Below are 20,024 nucleotides of genomic sequence, written 5' to 3'. Positions count from 1 at the left end.
TAATAAAGCCAGCGGCCAGCTGATAGGCAGTAATAGACGTAGAGCCGGCCGTAGCAGCCGCCGACACTCGCCGCCCGCGCCGCGCTCACACAATCCGTCGTCGCACGCGCACCTGTACGCCCGCACTCTACATACGCGCTAACTGTGATACAACAAACGAATCAAAAATTATATTTAAATAAATTATTATTTATTTAGATTTAACACATGCAATTTCATAAACATTAATCTCATTTATAATATGTTAAAAAACAAATGAACATTATAGTGAACCTCTGTTGTCAAAATGACGTTGCGGGTCGAAGTGCCCGGAGAAAAGATCGTGAGTGTGGAATCATGCAAGTGCAACAAGCAATACAGCACCGAACTCAAGAAGACGGAAATGAAATTGAGCAAAAGACTGAAACAATTCATTAAAGACTCTTGGGCTTTTAGATCGAAAATAACAGTGGAACCATTTGTAATATGTTACGTGTTGCCAAGTGTACTTGCAGGTTTAGCCGTTCAAAATTTGTGCCTAGAGAAATCATGTCTTGTAAACTTACGTTACGACGAAAGAACCTGTCGACATATAATGCAGGGTCGAACGCACAATTATACAGAACAGGAGAGAAATGTGCAAACTATAGTTGCATCGATGACCGCCTGGAGCTTTCCACTGCAAACCGCTTTACCCGGAATATTAGCACTTTTCGTAGGCGCGTGGAGCGATCGAACGGGGAATCGGAAAACTTTTATGGTGCTACCGATTTTAGGGAAATTGATATCGGCTATCGGGATAATATTGACCACGGTGTTCTTTCTGCAAGTAGGTGTGAACGAAACGGCTTTGATCGAAGGCCTCCCGCCGGCGCTGGCGGGCGGTCGCGTCGCCATGACCATGGCCGTGTACAGTTACATCACTGATATCACTAGTGACACCGAGAGGACTTTTCGGTTAGGGATCATAACGGCGATATTGACGCTCAGCAGGCCCATAGGGCTTGCGCTCAGTGGGATCATGACAAAGCGTTTCGGTTACTACGGTGTATTCATGGTAGCTTGTGTGTTCTATTTGTTCGGGTTTGTTTACATCGTTTTGAGACTAAAAGAGAAGCCTAAGAAAACGGTGGAGGGCGAGAAGTCGTCGAGTGTAGTGACGTTACTTTCTGTGAGTGATCTGATGGCGACTGTGAATGTGGCGTTCAAGACCCGCCAGGGGTCGCGCCGCCTCCAAATCATGTTAATCATGTTTGCATACATGTTCATCGTTGGACCGGTTCTAGGTAAATATTTACATAATTTTGACACATTATATTTGCTTTAAATTAATATCTTTAACATAGAATCATAATCTTCGCATTATTAACGCTTATTTTATTTAGCAAACATATCACATGATACCGGATTTTCCACTACTGGCAACGTAGAATAGAAAGAACAGTTGTGATGTTATTTATGGGAAATAGAAAGTGTATCGTAAGGAATATTCAAATATTATCGCAACATAAAACAAACTTCACCATGTGCGCTCTGATCGCATAATTTTATTGTGATTTTATTGCCAAACGCATATTTTCTTTTTATATCGATGAAAATGTCGATTTACAAATTCACCGTGAATGTGTCGTCGCTGATACAGAAATACAAATCATTTTTATTTGTTTTATTCTAAATTGGTATTTTAGTAGCAGCTTTTCAATAGTTTTTTCAAGATTTAAGGCTAGCTACACAGCTTATGGATAGGTGGTAGATAACTTACCCGAAAGATATAATTATGCATGTGGTGACTTAACTAAACTAACTTTTCACTCAATCGTAACAGCTTAATACATCATTGTAAATAGAGAAAATACAAGATTTAGTTAACTAACGTTGCTTACATGTATAAAATCACGCCCTTTCCCATGTGGGTAAGCAGAGACCAAAGAACGCCACATAGTACAAACTTTCTTTGTCTCACACATCCATACATCTTGTCATACAGGACCGATATTTTATTATAAAAATATATAACAAAGAATTCAAAAAATGTAACATAACCTAATATAGGAACTTCAAAAAATTTGAAAACCTAGATAACTTCCTTTCCTTTCGTTCATTTACGTTTTCAGTCATAACGTTTTCATTGCTCTGTCAGAGCGATAACGTTAGAATTCAGATTAAAAGCAATTGAAGTTTTCATCCTGTTGTTTGAGTCGGTCGGTATTTAATTTTGAGATTGCAAGACGATGCTTCTTTTGTACTGGAGTTCGTTTTGTCTGAAACTTTTTGTCCGAGCCTTAGTGACAAAGGAGAATGACCGAAACTAAGCAATGGTTTTATTATTGCATCTTGACTGTTAAAAAAGTAAAGTATTTTGAAATTTTAATGGTAATTTTTTCTGCTACAAAATTTCGTTTTTATTTCGAGATTGTAGGGATTAAAAATCCCCAAAATTTCAGCAATGCAGAACAGTTGTTCTTCTAAAAATTGTGCCTTATTTCATTTTTTTAACTGTTATTAAATTAGCCTGGGAATTTTCAATTACCAAAAACTTTTAATTCTAGAATATACCTATCAACCTTTCAGACATATAACTTCAAAAATTATAATAAAGACATTTGAAGACCGGAAATATAGTCCATAACCTAACATACATTATATTATGCGTTTTAAAAGCCTCTATAATGTACATTAATAGGTATATACAGCTCATACACATACGATAGGTAGTCTCTTACAAGTTGGACAACCTTTTGATACCTAAATATTTTAATGAACATGGTTTCTAAGTTATTTTATCATATTTTGAATTTGAACTAGTATTTACTGGTATCCTTATCTTTTAGGCCAAACAATAAAGTTTAGGAAATAATTGGTGGGGTTAAAGATAAGTAAATGAGTTGAAAGTCGTTATAATTAAACTAATGATAATGGTTGCTACTGTGTCTATGTCTAACTGTGGGTTACTAGCGGTCAAAGTCTGTTTGAGTACAAATAAACAAAATTCCGATGTCTCTCATGAACTTGAAATGAGAATAGTTAAGAAAACCTACGTACATTTTATGTGAACAAATTAATCATAATCAGACCTCTGCCTATAATTTATTTAAACTATTTTATCTTACTTCTAACGATCAAATAGTTTTTTCAAAAGGATATGTAATAGTCATATCCTTATTCAATGTCAATCTTAAATAATAAGTTAAAAAAATTACCTGTTGGTAGAGTAGAGTAGTTAGAAGTAGCTAAATGGACTTTTGAAAAAAATATTTATTATATGCTTGTACACCAGCAATGTTCATGAATATGCGGTCAGCATCAAATAGATCAATAGAAATAAAGAAATTGATATTTTCGTACGCAATAGTAGGATTAAAAATGTGGCATTGTGTGTGCACATTTTTGGCTTTACCATATTAAATAGGTGATAGCAAGTAGAGACTTGACTAGAATTTGGGATCGCCGCATTAGATTCTACGTTTGAGAAATATAAGACACCAAACTCCGAAGTACCAATGGCAAATAATTAAAAATATACAAAACAATATGTCTAATTATATCAAAATATTTCGTTTTAATGATAATTATGTACATAATAAAGACTTGTGTGGAAAAACACTGTCATTATGCACTAATTACCATAAAACTATGCATTACTAAACAATATACCATAAAGTATTGGTCCCTCTTCTTACAATTATGGAAAACTTTATCTTATATACAGATCAATGGCTATTGATTTGCATTACTTATGTAACTAATCGTTCCCAAGCTTACTGAAACCAAGCTTACCAACCCAAGCTAACTGAAAATAAAATTCGTTTTCATGAATTTTATTTTCAGTGCTAATAATAAAAAGACAACTATCATATGCCTCCATATCTGCCATTCATCTTGAGTAGTTAGCTGTATCTAGGAGCTTATACATAGGTATCCAAAAAACAATACTTGAAATACTTTTTAAGAATTTACACAATACTGTCAGTCTTAGAGTCAAAATCGAATTTACAACAATTATCGTAATTAAAGTGACGTAGCAACTACTTTTTACTCAAACGTTTGTTTTACTTATAAATTATTGAGACGTGCGTATTAATACCTATTTTAAAACATGGTGAAGTACACTGTTATTTCTCATAAGTATGTCTTCACATTATAGTCTAATAACTTTGTAGAGAGCCTTGTAAGTTAGGTTTGCTACTGGCTAAGTTATACATAACTCAGAATTCAGGACATCAGTGACCAGATGGCTTACAAGCCAGCGGCACTAGCGTTTAAACTCATATAAAAAACGCTATTGAATAGATCTACCGCTGAATGTACTCAGAAACCGGGGGTTATTCAGCTAACAGTATCTTGTTCTATCCAGCTACTATATTTTAGAAACGCACAAAATTATGAATTATAATCTAGAAAAATCGTGCATGCCCATGCTCTCTATTATATGATCAAACTGTAGCATTATTTTTATCTGATCTCTTGTAATGTCAACTTATACAATTTTATTATTTAAAACATATTTGAAATGACATCGGCGTTCTTATTAATTTTTTTGTTGACAATTTTAGATTAGCTGTTTGTCTTTTAAATACCGGTTTCAATAAGTATTTTAATATTAACATAAGTTTCACACTAGACTTAGTTTCTAAGCCACGATTAAGATACTGGTATTGACTTTGACAGTTATCAACTGAGGTGTTAAGACCGGAATTGAGATCAGTTTAATAATACGGAACTAAGTTTACCATATATTTGTATACTTTACCTGAGTAAAGTTTTGGGTAAAAAACAGATTCGGTTATTTTAATTTGTTTTTTAATGCAGATGTCATCGCAGTTTGTTAAAAGGTTGCTTGTGACGTTCAAATGTTTCGAAAACGTGGCATTTCCTATTAGAACTTTACATAATTTGCACAAATAGACGTTTAAAAAATTATGTCCGGTATTAAAATTATTTGGTTTTGTACATAAATTATATCTAAAATAATAAAGTTGAATGCATAGTGATCAATGTCAATTAGCGCCTCATTTTGGTCGTTTTGCGTACGCTTCGTAGAACTTGCTACGCGCCAACGACACATCGTAGCATTTTAAACCGCACACGATTTAAACATTTTGTTACCTCCGTCCGAAAAACATGAAATTGTAGATAAATATACTATTAAATATCAAAAAGGGATTTATTTTTTAAAAGATAATAAAATTGATGAACAATATATCAGACAAAAACTGTATGGGTACATTTTAAATCTCTCTAGGAACATTACATGAAACAGCACGCCGCGAACATAACATCACGCATAATATTAATTATACTCAACAAACAAGAACGTATATTACTGATTTAGCAATATCATATAAATATCTATGAAACGCTTTTTGAATACATTCGTCCTTCGCACAAATATAACCGTTTTTGTCCTTTTGAACGAACAAACTCTCACAAATGAATATATATAGAAAACCGGTAAAAACAACGGATTTACGAGTCCAAAGTAAATTTATGTTATCTTGTTTTTTATTTGAAATCATAAAGTGGATAGTAGCAATAGTATTAGAGATAGAAAAGTAACTTAGTTATGCTTTCACGACCAAGCTAACGTTTATTTTGAATCTATTCTGATATTATAAAGCTGAAGAGTTTGTTTGTTTGTTTGTTTGAACGCGCTAATCTCAGTAACTACTGGTCCGATTAGAAAAAATCTTTCAGTGTTAGATAGCCCATTTATTGAGGAAGGCTATAGGCTATATAACATCACGCTACGTCATGAGGAGCGGAGTAGCAACGAAAAATGTTACAAAAACGGGGAAAATGTTGACCCATTCTCTTAGGTGACGCAAGCGAAGTTGCACGGGTCAGCTAGTAAAATTTAATGCCGCACTTGTTAAGAGTTATTTACTCTTTCATCCTTCTGTAAGACGTAGGGACCCTTTTGCCTAGTCGACTCACCATAGCTATCCACAGTGGTAATGAATGTAATTAGATGTTTCCCTATTTAAAACATGTATAATAATATATTTTTTAATAGTTCATTTACTTACAAACTGGTAAGCTAAAACTGTATAGAGTTTCAAACAAACTACGTCTATAGAAAAGGTATTTGATTAAATAAAGTCTATGACGAAACAGAACGTGTCGTCAGATAACGAAAACATTTATCGGTTCATTGGTTTAGGAGATTACGTCTGATTCCAACAAACATACATTTCCTTTTATTACATTAGTGGGGTGTCTGGTGAAAATATTCATCGAATTGCCATCTCATCTTCGACTTGATGTATTACAGATCATATATCTACAGCTATAATATAATCACTAGATATTTTTGGATGTACGTTTGTTACTCAATAATGCCGAAACTACTCAACGTATTTTAATGGAATTTGGTACAAAGATAGTTTGTAACCTTATTAATAATTAATATTTCTGCACTGATTACCACATAGGATATGGTTTGTCGCGGGGATCTTGTCACGGGGACGAAACTGTAAGAATGAGCTAGCATGTGTTTTCATATCGAAATACAAATTTCGAGTTTCGAAACACCGAAAGCGTAGATGTAGGTAATGCGTAGCCGGTCCAGTTTTTAATGTCACTATAAGTAATTATTTAGTTTTGAATATTACAAAAAATATAGCCTTCGAGTATGTAGAAGTTCGAAGAAGTCTTTTGTCTAAAATGACAGTATTCAGTCTTCCAATAATTTGGAAAATAGTTAACGGTCGAGCATTTCAGATAGGTAGTCATTTGTTGTTAAAAATGTACGATTTTGTTAGTTCCAACTACAACAGCCGTGGAAAAATCCTAAGTCATGAGCAACGTAAACTACGTAATGAATTACTGAGGTACTTTTTTAAGTTATTTTATGCTGATTTTATTTTGATTAAGCGAAACTTCGAGAAAAATGTTCAAAGTAGGCACTATCGAAACCTGCAAATAAACGTCAAAGACTTGTTTTTCGACAGCTCTATAAGTTACTAGTTTTTTTTGTTCTTTACCTTATCATTGTCACTGTTTAGTAACAATTTATATACATAACTATGATCGCATTGAACTGATTGAGATATAATTTGGAATATGTACTTTCTATGTAGTCCCAAATGTATTTGAGATTGGACGAGTAATTTAAAGGATATCCTCAAAAAAGCGTAACTTGGTATAGATTGATAATATGTTTTATTTTCTAATTTAATTCGAAGTGCTAATAAAGTGATATACTGAGCTCTGAAGTCATTTTTTGTTAGAATTATTCATAAGAGAAGTGTACGTAAGCTAGTTTTAAAAGACAACATAAACATAGCGTCAACTATTCGCCATTGTGCATAGCATGAAACACGGACGTGCACAATAGAGATAGCCTCGTAATTCATCTGTAACGCAACAGACTGACACACACAATACATGTGACATAATTATTTAATCCAATTTGTTTACAATCTATCACTACATATTGACGTGTCTATCATTTCCATTAAACAATTTGTTTTAAGAACTGCCGGTAGACAGTTTTAAAAGACAATTGATAAACACGAAATCTTCTACTGGTTTTAGACTACATTTTTATCTACGCAAACCTAAAATATAAATATTATGTTGTAAGTATAGGCAGCATAAGTATAAGCAATAAGTATTCTATTGCTTGTACTTATAAATGCTACTTAATATATTCTAACGATCAAAATAGACCCGGGTCATATACTTCTTCAGAAGTTTTTGATTAATTATTTTTAATTACACCACTTCAATATGTCGAGTTTGGAGGACCGTCGTTTGCTCCTGGATCATTTGTTTCTTTACAAAGTCTTAAATGGCTACATAGACTGTTCACATTTATTAAGTCAAATAAATATCAATGTACCCTACAGGCTCGCCCGTCTATCAAGGTACCAACCGTTCTTTGCTGGCTGTTCTAAAACTAACTTGGGTCATTTCTCAACTTTGAAACGATTACAAGCTCAATATAATCACTTGACACGCTCCTGCAGCCTCGATAATGATATTATGTTTAATAGCCTATACAAATTTATAAAACAATTAATAAGTCAACTAAAAAATATGTAATCGACATTGTTAACCTTTTGATGTCATGCTTTTCAAAATTGTTACTAGCACTTTTTTCGGCTTTTTAAATAATAACAAAAAAAACTATTAATCGATCAGTAACATAAATCTGTATTCACGATCTGCTTTGATCTTTTGTAATATTTTATTACTTTGCATGCCGTGGCAGCCTTTAATTGAGGCAACACCTAGTTTAAGTTTTTATGAATGTATCGTATTATGCATGCTTCCTGGTGTATGCCTTGTTGGTTGTCCTAAATAAATAAATAAATAAATAAATTAATTAATAAAGAAATCGAGTTATTGTATTTTTTTATGTCTTATAGTACTAAAACAAAATTAAAAAGATCATACTTTTTTATGTTTGACTGTTTTCCGAGTCTTGTTGAACTTTGAGTCCTTTGCATATAAAGTCCCCAGGACAAAAAAGTAGGCAGACCAAATAAAATTCTTTGACTCTACTAATAGAACTTTAAAGGCATTATCCTGCTAAAATTGTAGTCAATATTTTTTTGTGCATTTTTCTTGTTAACGTAAATCATTTATATACGCAGTTAAGCAGCTGTTTGTCATTTTATTTTATTATTTTCTGACATTGATCAATTAAAATTAAATGCAAATCAACCAATACCGTACGAAATTTATTTTATAGAGAACGAATAAATACAATATCAGTTTATCATTGTAAGTGTTACACCTAAAACAAATATAATAAATGTAAAAAACTTAGAAGATTAATTGGGTTTCTCATCTATATTTAGAAATAGAATATACAATTAATAAATTAAGTACCTAAGTATTTTTTATTTAGTTTTTTTCCAAAAAACTGTGAATAGTAGTAGTACCTACTTTAAATAACTAGGCGTACCACTGGTAATAATAATTTAGTAAAACAATAGGTGATTGAACGAGTCTACGAAGTCATTGTCTAAGAATAAAAAATAATTTAACAACGGAATTGCTGTAGAAGTTGCGGTTATAAGTACCTAGATATTTTTGCAATGTATGTAAAGAGTTATACTAGTAACTAACTAAACTCACTAAAATTAAGCCTAAGGAGAGCGTGCTATGTTGTATACATTTGTTAGTTGTTTTCTAAAAAGATCATTTGATAATAGGAATTATCAAATGATTTTTGGGCAGAGATCTATCCGATAGAGGACTATCGGATAGATCTCTGCCCAAAAAAGAGTACTTACATCGTATTAAAAAAAAAATACAAAATGCCTTAGCTCAATTTTCTCAAGTGTGGCTTCAGATAAACGGTTTAATTAAGATAAACATCGGACTTTTATATCCGCGCTCATTCCGCAGTTGCTCTTATTGCGTTCCGTTGCTCGCATGACAATGACCTTCCTATGTCCTTGCTGTATACTCCCTTATATTGCCATGAAAATGATCGATGATTCTTTTCGCTATTCATAGATAATCCACTAATCTTAAAATGACTAACGTTTCGGCGCAGGTTGAGCTCGCGTTAGTTCCCGTATTCTATACAATAAACGTAAGAGTTTTAAAGTTATAATTCACTTATCTGTTTTTAAAATATTCACAATCTTTGGATTCAAAATAAACTGGTTTTAAGTACGTTCAGAAATAGAATGCTTAATTAATTTATTAACATTAATATTTTGCCTAAAGTTGACAAACGCCGCATTTTTTTTGTTTCTCATCTTTATTTCTGAGAAATACATAAAAATAATATCACGAACCATAGAGACGTGTTAAACTTTTTAACGTTTTAATAATTATTATTAACAATTTAAAAATCATATCATCTTAGGTACTTATTAATGTATTTTTTTAACATAAGTTATTTTTGAATAAAAAATTAGACCACTTTTATTTTAGTTTATCTCAACCACACTATTTGCACTATCACCAACTTAAATATATTTTTTCAGTTCGTTTATAGAGAGCGAAACTTTTTAATTACAAACCATAAACTTGAAGTTTGCAGAAACTTATCAAGATTAAGAAACTAACTCAGTCAGCAATTAGACTTAGTCCATACATCATTTTATATCTGAAAGCATTTACAGATTAGAGTAATGAGTTTAATTACTTTTCATAATTCACACGTAGTTTTCCAAATAAAAAGGAGCAGTGAAAGGGTGTGGTCATAATTGACTCGCTATTTCGGCTTTCTATTTCTTGAATAAAAAACTACGAATTTTCAAGTTCCTTCAATTTTGAGAATGGATGCGAAGAGTCTGGAGTCCTTCTGAACTTTTTAAAAAGGTGTGTTAAGAATTACAAATTGCAGTGTGCCATTTCGTTGGCTATCAAGCATAATGCCTAACATTAACCTCGATCAAAATCATTAATCTTACTAAAATTATGAATGCAAGAATTTGTTGTTGTTGTTGTTTCTTACTCCATCAAAAACTACCGAACCGATTTTGATGATATGTTACACTACTTTTTACGCGACCAAAATGGCGAGCATAAGCTAGTTGCATATAAAGAAATCTACAAAAAACCCATCTGATAACATTGTATTTAGATTGAATTAAAATGTAAACACATGAAGTAAAATTACAAGTCAGCAATTGTAATTATCTTACCCGGGTTTCCCACGTGGAAGGCAGCGGAAGTCTTAACAGAATCCCTCCACTGTTTACATTGAAATCCTCTCAGCTCCACTGCAATCTAGTTTAAAACAAATAAAACAAAAATAACAGTTCAAAACTAGTTATATTGTTATCTATGCAGCGAAAACCAGATGTATTTGAATAGGAATTTAATTTATTTCTTGAGCAAAATGTCGGGTTTTTTGTTTTGAAATTCGTTGTTTATTCATGTATATTATCTAAATTGGTCTAATTAGAAATTGTAACTTTCTCTATAAGTTTCTCCAACTCAACATTTTGGTCTCCTTACTACACACATTGTATTTAAGTATATTGACACTGTTTGGTGTGTAGATCTGTGTATCGTTTTTGTGCCATTAGAGGAAACGGGGTCATATTTTCTAAACAAAGAATTATTAAGATTTTGCTTGACATTTCGGCCTGAAAAACAAAGCTCAAGAACGCATAATTGCATGCACCCATGCAATAATTGTCATCAGCATCATAATAGTGATGCATTGCAAAAACATTGCGTTTAACGAGTTCATATTTTTATTTAACTACGAATATATAAACCTCTTTATTACTTTCGCGTAACTATGTATCTATAGTACCCAGGGATTTATTCGGGATTCGGTCTAATTCCACATAAAGTTACGAAGCTTTCGGATAAGTTAATGGTCCGCGTCGTTTGATTGTGACTTAGCAAAATCTACCCTAAAGTAACGCAGAGTGCTATACTATTTTGTTTACCTCTTTACGTATAATATGGAAACAGGAGACATTTTGGGTGACGTTAGTATCATCATCAGCAAACAAATGCTTTTAAACGTACTAATTGACGTGCCCAAATATATTTTTGAGCATTTTTCAGACGAAATATAATCGACGAATAGAAAAGATAATATGATTGTACCCATATAATAAGTATACTTAAAGTACACACGGAATCATGTGAGTACTGTATCCTTAAATCCGTAAACAAATAAATAAACAAGGCTTCATTAAAAGCAACATCTTCCACGATGTACTTTGTCTATCGTTCTACCCATACTCCCTTAGATATACATCCCTACGTATGTACAATTGTGTGTACATTAAGGGGTGCATGCACTCGTTAGCGGCAATCTCCTTCATTTATATCAATTTACCAAAACGTAATCTTGTTTGCTTCAAGCCAATATGTTAGAATAATGGCTTGCAGTACAAACAGAATCGTATTCATTTGTACTATAATTCAATTAGCCGTTGTATTCAGTTGCGTGTTCCAAGTAAAAGTTTGTTAGAAGTTTTATTTGCTTTTGTTTTATTTCAATTGTCAAGTTCGATGAACGTTCATTTAGAATTTAGATGGATGATGAAAATGAATGAAGTCTGATTTTTAAATTCTTCATATAAAAAAAAGTTTATTTAAAAAAGTATAAATGGAGTTGTATTTACAAGAAAAATATTTTTTGAATACTTGATTCTGTCGTGGATTTCATTCGTATGAACAGATTCTCATAGAAAATATGTCTAAGTATCATCATAAGTTGTTCTCCAGCTTTTAGCATAAAATCTATTGTAAGAATAGAGATATGCCTCATCTATCAAGTAAATCACATTTTCGCATTTACAATACTAGTATATTAATGAAACAACGCTATGAATAATTTATTCTTATAGTCGTCTATCTAGTAAAACACATTTTTGCATTTTCAAAACTCTATATTATTGCAATAATGTTATAAAATTCGTTGCAGGAAGGAATAATGGCTAATAAAAAAGCCAAAAAGTATCTAACCAGATTACAACAGAAATAGTAATAACAGTCTCTCAGTTAGTCATATTGATCAATTCATGACTCATAAGCAACGTAACGACACATTATGTTCGAGAAACCACATCATACACCAGAAGTATTTATTAGTAAACAATATGCAAATTTAACTGATCTATCATATCATAATTGTATAGTACCGTAGTTTTATTACTAGCACGTGTTACAACGTTAACTTGTTTCTACGATATAAGTTACTTTACAAGTCGCTATGAGACCATCTTCATGTTACCTTCCTGCTTTGACAAAGATTGAAAAAGTCGTTTATATTTTCTTATTATTGTTGTTACTATTTGATCGTACAAAGCAATTTTATTAGAAATAGAAATGCGATCAATACTTTTGAACACCGAAAATGCCAATGGTCACAATTAATAATGCTATAATCATCAACCTTAACAATCAATCCAAAAGTCTACGTGTTTCTATGTGTTACGTAAGTAATAGATATTTTATACAATACTTATTGTTTGACGGCAGACGGGTTTGAAACTATTGAGTCACGTATGAGGCGTGTATAATTATAAAGCAGCAATTTAAAAAAAGGCTATTTTAATGTAGAGATTCTGATCCATTTTCCATATTCAGATGGCGATTAGCGACTTGATAACGAAGTTGAACGTGGTAAGAGGTCTATTACCGCCCCTAGTAATAGACCTCTTAGTCGTAAAATATTTGTGAAATTATATGCGGGTTAATAATCATAGGTTTAACAACAAACATCTATTTTCACTTAAAAACTGAAGCTGAAACACTAATGAGTTAGGCTTTGAGAATAATTGGCAAATGAATCAACGCCCCTAGCGTATTTCAAAATAACTAGGTACAATTTTATACCCGAAGATGTTAAAAAAAGTTGAATGAAATACACCTACATTATACTATTTAGTATTTAGGTAGTTAGTCCTATGTTAAAGGGGGCGACCTTGTATCGATTATAACCATGATATTTAAAATAACTAAGTTTATTTATCCCTATCTCTTGGACTTAGTTAAATCAAGGAATGTCAAAATATCCAACGCTTGATACGACTATAGAGAGTTCGTCATTATGCCCCAGGTTACTACTTATTTCATAGAAAAAGTTTTATCAAGTAGGGTCAAAGGTTTTGCGGTCATGACACACAATACCTATGACTTAAGATCAATTAATGAGTTCCATGACGAATTTATGTGCTTCTAAATAAAAATTTCTCTCTGAATCATTATAATATGAGTAATTGTATCACCTTATTTAATATAAGTAGGTAACTTCTTTGTTATGTATTGGAAGCAATGTAGTAATCCTTTGTTCATCGTTACTAGGAATAACATGATACATGTTGTAGAGATGTTTTGATCTAATTGACTGATTCTTGATGAGATTTGTTCGACGGTTTAACACGCGATTAAAATATTAAAAGTTTGCGAAACATTTGTTACAATGACGAAAAAGAACAATTATGATGCTATTCAGTTTTAAGGAAATGTTTGTATCATACCAAACATAGAATAGAAAAGAAACAAGCAAAGAGTTTCCTCTTTTAAATCAAATAGATTATAAATTTCTTATTATTTTTGTCTAAAAAAGAAGAACACCAATTTAATTACCTGCTAAATCATAAGTATATTGATTTCTTAGAACTGCCTTCAAAACGAAAAAATATACCAGTATTAAAATTTGCATATTTTTCAAATAATTATGTTCAACTTATTTGTCTAGTATACGTTTTGGTTTTTCGAAAAATGATTTTACTTTTGCACTACAAGATATAGTCCAAAAAATTTGCAGAGTATCTTGTACGCAAGGTTGCAAATGTCGGAGGTATAAAAAGTCCAGATGTTAGAACGTCAAACACCCTAACAAACTTATGCAGCTGACGATAGAATGTCTGATACATCCACTTTATTTTAGAAATATACAGCAATCTCAATTACAATCTAGACAAATCGTCAATACCGATGCTCTCTGCTAAGTTGTCGGACTATAGTTCATATAGAATTCAAGTTGTAAGTCTATATCAATATGGAAAGTCAAGATAAAGCGTTATTCGTGACTTATCTGTTGGAAAATAGATAGATTTGGTGGCAGACACGTATTGAACGTTGCTATCAAGACGACGTGCGCCGTACGTGGTGTTACGAACATGTTGCAAGATCAGCTCTTACGTACCTTTTTATTTCTTAGTCGTTTCTAGCCGTGACTCGATTTGCGTAGAACGATATCGAATAATTTGACGTAAAATAGTTTCTCATATTTTAGAAAGACAATGCTTTTTAGCGTAACTTAAAGATCTTATTTTGTCATATACAAAATTAAAACAACCATGTTTTCTTAAATATAAGATCTGCATTTATATACTCCACTATATTAACAACCAATTTTCAAAATACTGCAAAATAGGTATGATATATATTCACTTTATTATTTTTATTTTAAAAGCTGAGCTAGTGTCTAAAATTATTCAAGTTTTCGTATAAAGAACGACCTAGAAAAGCTGAAATGCTATAATTCTGGTAACAACTAAAAGCCTAGGCCACAACGAATACTAGTCTTTAATAAAGACATTAAATTTAAATATTAAGACACCTATAAATAAAATTCAACACGGGCCGAACATAAACAAGTTTTAAATTTAAATTAGAAAGATATAACATTGTTGAGGTTACATTTGTCATGCATATGCAGAAGTATAAAAACTTAAATTATAATACGCACTTAATTTATAAGAAGTCACTAGCGTAGCGAAGAAAAAATACTATAGAACCTGTAGCCCGATTCTCATTGACTATCGAGTACCAACAACCGGCTAGCTATCGAAGAAATTTTGTATGAAAATCTGATTAGCGTCTCTAGCGGACGTCGTAGAAACTATTTTGGCAGTACATTTTAAAAGTCAAACTCTAGATACTCGATGATTCCAATTGTAGAGAATCGCGCTACTGCATCACAAAAACAAACAAAGCATTTTCTTGAGGAGTCACATTATGTAAAGGGTAACAACTAACAGTGGGTCTGATCGCGGCAAACATTGCTAAATAAATATCTTTTCTTTATTTTTTGAGCTCCGAATATTAGAAATTATATTCCTTTTCCACTGGAGTGACTAAAATAGCATAAAAATAGTATTAATATAGCTATTATACTTTTATTTGATACCGTCCGTGGCGCGCTGTTCTAAATGGTTATATGAGCCACGAATATTATCACTGTGCACAGAGGTCGTGTGTTATTTTTTATTCTGACTCTGAACAAACATTAAATTATGAGTGATCTAAACTGTTTCTTCCAATTCAAGATGAACTTTGTGTCCGTTCTTATTGTCAAAAATACTACCAGTAAAAGATGTTTTAAAGAAACGAAAACAAGTCCATAAAACTTAAGTAACAGTACTATTCTCGTTATTTAACCTTCAGCATTGCCTAAGACTTAAATTGAAAAATTGTAGTACCGTGTTCCATATTACTTATCGGTTAGCCCACATATCGAAACAATAGTAGCGCCAAAACAGCAAGTAATCAACACAACTGGAAAATTACAAGACGTAATTACTCTGTGTTACGTAGTACTTGATGACTATGAATGGGAAGGAACATGCGTATTCGTGTTATAAATCCTTACTTGGAATCACAGAGCACTTATCGATGCAGAGACGTTTTGCATTTTATTTTATTTCCTCATAGATACTACAGATTAAATTTTTACTGCTTTCCGATGGTCCGACTGGTCCCCATCGATTAAAAGATGTTGAGAGTTATCTATACTATCTATACTAATATTATAAAGCTGAAGAGTTTGTTTGTTTGTTTGTTTGAACGCGCTAATCTCAGGAACTACTGGACTGATTTGAAAAATTCTTTCAGTGCTAGATAGTCTATTTATCGAGGAAGGCTATAGGCTATATAACATCACACTACGGCCATTAAGAGCGGAGTAGCAACGGAAAATGTTACAAAAACGGGGAAAATTATGACCCGCTCTCTTTCGATGTCGCAAGCCAAGTTGCGCGGGTCAGCTAGTATTCAATAAACTCAAGTTTGATTCCCAAGTCGGATAAAGAGCTACTATACTTTCTACTGTCTATATCATATACGTCGGTGTATATCAACTCTAAAATGTAGCCGTCAAGCTCGTATCAGTATCTTTTAAAAAGTCTGTCTTCTTGCACGTACCATTTGCCGAGGTTCACCTTTTCCATTTTTGGACCACAGGACGTAGGCAAATATGAAATGACAACATCAACTGTCGAGTCAAATGCAACAAAGGATCATTAGTCATTTAGTTGCATCTAAAGTCGATAGGTATTAAATACAACTAAACTAACTAACTAAAACAAGTTTATTTAGAATTGAACTGGTTTATCGAAAGCATACAAAAAGTATGTTCCAATAACAGAACGAAACACAATGGAAGTGGAATCGTGTTGCTAAAAAAATAATCAGTAAAAAGTATGATGCCACCACAACGGTAGCGGTCATGGCCAACTCTAGTTTCGTTACTATAAACCAGTTTATTGCCAATATTGGAATCCCTATTTCCATACATTTTGCTACTATTTCTTCATTCTACGCAGTATATTATATTATCTATATCGCGGACTATATAATTTGGTACAACACTAGAAATTTATATTACAGTTTCTCTAGTAAAAAAAAAATATTTGAATCTTATTTGACACAGAAATACTAACAAATCATCCGTAGTCAAAAATTAGAAAGTAGTTATATGACTGAAATAATTTACATAAAATTTTGCAGAGTTATAGATACACTGATATAGTAATATGGGTAGGATATAATATATGATCATTTTTACAAATACAGATACCAAAACGATATCGACTCATCATTGTATTTTCGTTTATTTCAATTCTATCGTTACTCATACACGGTGTTTATATTTCTAGTTTTACAGAATCGACACGTGTTGGCAAAAGAATATGTAAAATGGCAAAAATCAGCAATAAAATAAGCATTAATAATCGAATTTATTTCTGCAACAAAAAAAGCAATTTTGTTAATTACTTTATTGACGATTTTCTTTGGTCATATTGTAATATGGGAAAACTTTCTAAAATTTTCCCGTAACAGTAATAAATGAGTGTATAATTTCTTTTGAACGTCATAATTGTTACTGAAACGCTTCTTTTGTTGCATTATCGAACTTATAATTAGAAAACTTGGTTTATTTTTAAATGGCATTTGGCTTGCCATTTGTGGGTGTATTTCATATACCTCTGTCTATTCCCTTGGGGTATAATAGGCATGATATTATGTATGGTATGGTTTATTTTTGTGTTTCAAATGTCAATATCGAGATAAGGGCGTTTGTAACGAGAGCGAAAGTATTGTAAGCAAGTTGTACGTACATAAACGTATTATTGTAAACAATTTGAAATTGTTCCGATAATATAAATGATATTCCTTACTATACGTTTCAGACAGTCTATTAGTTTCAAAATACATTGATACTAGTTTCAAATTAATTTTCGACTATCTTTTTTGTGTCAAGGAATGTATTTTTTATTAGGGTATCGATGAACATAACTTTATTACTTGTAACAAAACAACAAAGAACATATTCTGAAAGAAAATTATCTTATATGCATACTATCAAGCCTTTTCCTTAAAGGAGTAGTCAAAGCCAAAAGAACGCCACTTTACCAAAGCCTTTACTTTTAACCGACTTCTTATATTTTTATTTTACCAAGATATTGAATTTTTATTTTACTTCTGTATTTCATAAATAATCCGTTTAGATTTGATGGGATTTCATCTATAATAGTAGGTATAGGCTCATGTCTAATATTATACAATTATCACAGTCATAACACACCTCTACTTATTAAACATAGCTTTGTCTATCGCATGGGATCTGATTCATATTTACTTTCATATACAGCCACTAATGACTCATAGCATCATCACACAGACTGCATGGCTTCATTGCACTATAACATTCTCACCAAGAATTATTCTTTAAAAGGCTCTACTTGAAAACTGTCTGTTTAGATGCCGTTTTTTTTAATGAATATGTTTTCTCCTGATCCCTATTGAAGCGCGGTCAGTAGTGTATTCGATCGCAGCGCAGAAGTCTTGGGTTCGAAACCCTTATCGGGCCAAAAGTAACTAAGTTACTCATGAGTTTTTCTTCAGAAATTCTCAATAACTACATATGGTCAAGAAGTTGAGTTCATGTCTCATAGAGTCTTCTGTGCCAGGGCTATAAGTGTGTTGGAATAGAGAATATATCTGAGTATTGTGCATACAATTGTACGCTATAAACACAGTCCCGCACAGTTAACTGGTTTCGATGAAACTGGCCACTGTAACCAAAATCGGTCAAGAGGACAGTATTATTATATTCTCCCTGATAATTTTGTGTGTACCTATCGACAAAGAACAGAGCCTATCACAGGTAATGTTTGCAGATTGTCGACGCTACTAATACCTGTTTCGTTTGGGATAAAGGTGAGGCGCAGATGACGTACTGGTTCACACGCTACAAGTTCAAATTCACGGAGATCGACTACAGTTTGTTCCTCACTTACTCCGTCCTTGTTGGTAGTATTGGTAAGTTTTATTTTACTTTTATTACTATTTTTATTATAAAACAAGTATATTGCATACCTGTGTTGTATAACCCAGTTACTGAAAGACGATTTTTACCGATTTTTACTCTGAAAAGCCGGATAACTATCGAGATGACATAATATATTGTTCAACGCCCCTAGCGTTTTTTTCCGAAGAGTCTAATTTTTTATCGTCACACTTTTGATACTCGATAGTACCGAATATAGCTAAAATTGTTTTCGTAATGTATGGGTTCACGTCAATAATGCGTATTTCCTAAAATATACAATGATAGTGTTAATATAACACGTAAGTGCTAAGGCCAAAGTGGAAAAGTCCATGTTTACATTTTTATTATTATAGTACGCAACTAAAGAATTTTGTTTTTCCATGTATCTTTCATGCTAGCTGCGCAATATAGGAATAATATTTGCTTGCAATTATACCGAATATAGTGTTAATATTTTATGAATTTGAAGAAAAAAATGCATTATATTTCCTCTTTCAGTTTCGATAAAACTAAATGCATTGATTTGAGGTGATATTAAACAAATACATGAATCTCAACTTACTTTTTCTCAAAATATTAATAGCTCTGTTAATCTGTGAATATTTTATTTCAATAAATATGTGTAAGTCATTCGAAAAACTTGTAATAATAACTAAGATATTAATAATTCGAAGCTTATTATTCCAAAGAAGACAAGTTTGTGCTCGAGGTTTCAGTGCTGACGTACTCTTAGCAACTGGTACGTCCAAACTATCAAAAATAAAATATTTCTAAGTCTTTTCTTTGCGCAGACTAAGTTGTACAGCCTGCTTTTGCGTGAATAACAAAAAAAATATGACATAAAAAATTATGCGCACTACTATTTATTTATTCAGTCAGTAACAAAATGTGTTAGCCCAAACCACCTGAATATGTGTGCTATTTAGGGTTTGAAACATAGAAAATGCACGATTTTCAAATATTCTTTGCGACTTTTCATGAATATTGGTCATAAAAAAAACCTCATATGCCTATATCATAGACTTGCAGTGATTGAATCTATCTC

The 20,024-nt window shown here is 32.2% G+C and overlaps 1 protein-coding gene across 1 annotated transcript in view; it reads left to right on the top strand.

Annotated features, from left to right (window-relative positions):
* The window catches only part of LOC142980020 (lysosomal proton-coupled steroid conjugate and bile acid symporter SLC46A3-like), a 40,618-nt gene continuing 20,594 nt past the window's right edge, over positions 1-20,024 (top strand). The window contains exons 1-2 of the mRNA XM_076125286.1: positions 1-1,265; positions 18,868-18,969. Coding sequence (XP_075981401.1) covers positions 287-1,265; positions 18,868-18,969 — 1,081 coding nt within the window. The 5' untranslated portion in view covers positions 1-286. The remainder of the gene's footprint in view (positions 1,266-18,867; positions 18,970-20,024) is intronic.

Source organism: Anticarsia gemmatalis, chromosome 17 (genome assembly GCF_050436995.1).
Source record: "Anticarsia gemmatalis isolate Benzon Research Colony breed Stoneville strain chromosome 17, ilAntGemm2 primary, whole genome shotgun sequence".
NCBI classification, from domain to species: Eukaryota; Metazoa; Arthropoda; class Insecta; order Lepidoptera; family Erebidae; genus Anticarsia; species Anticarsia gemmatalis.
Note: the sequence above shows the minus strand (reverse complement) of the source record. Positions and strands in the feature narration are given on the sequence as shown.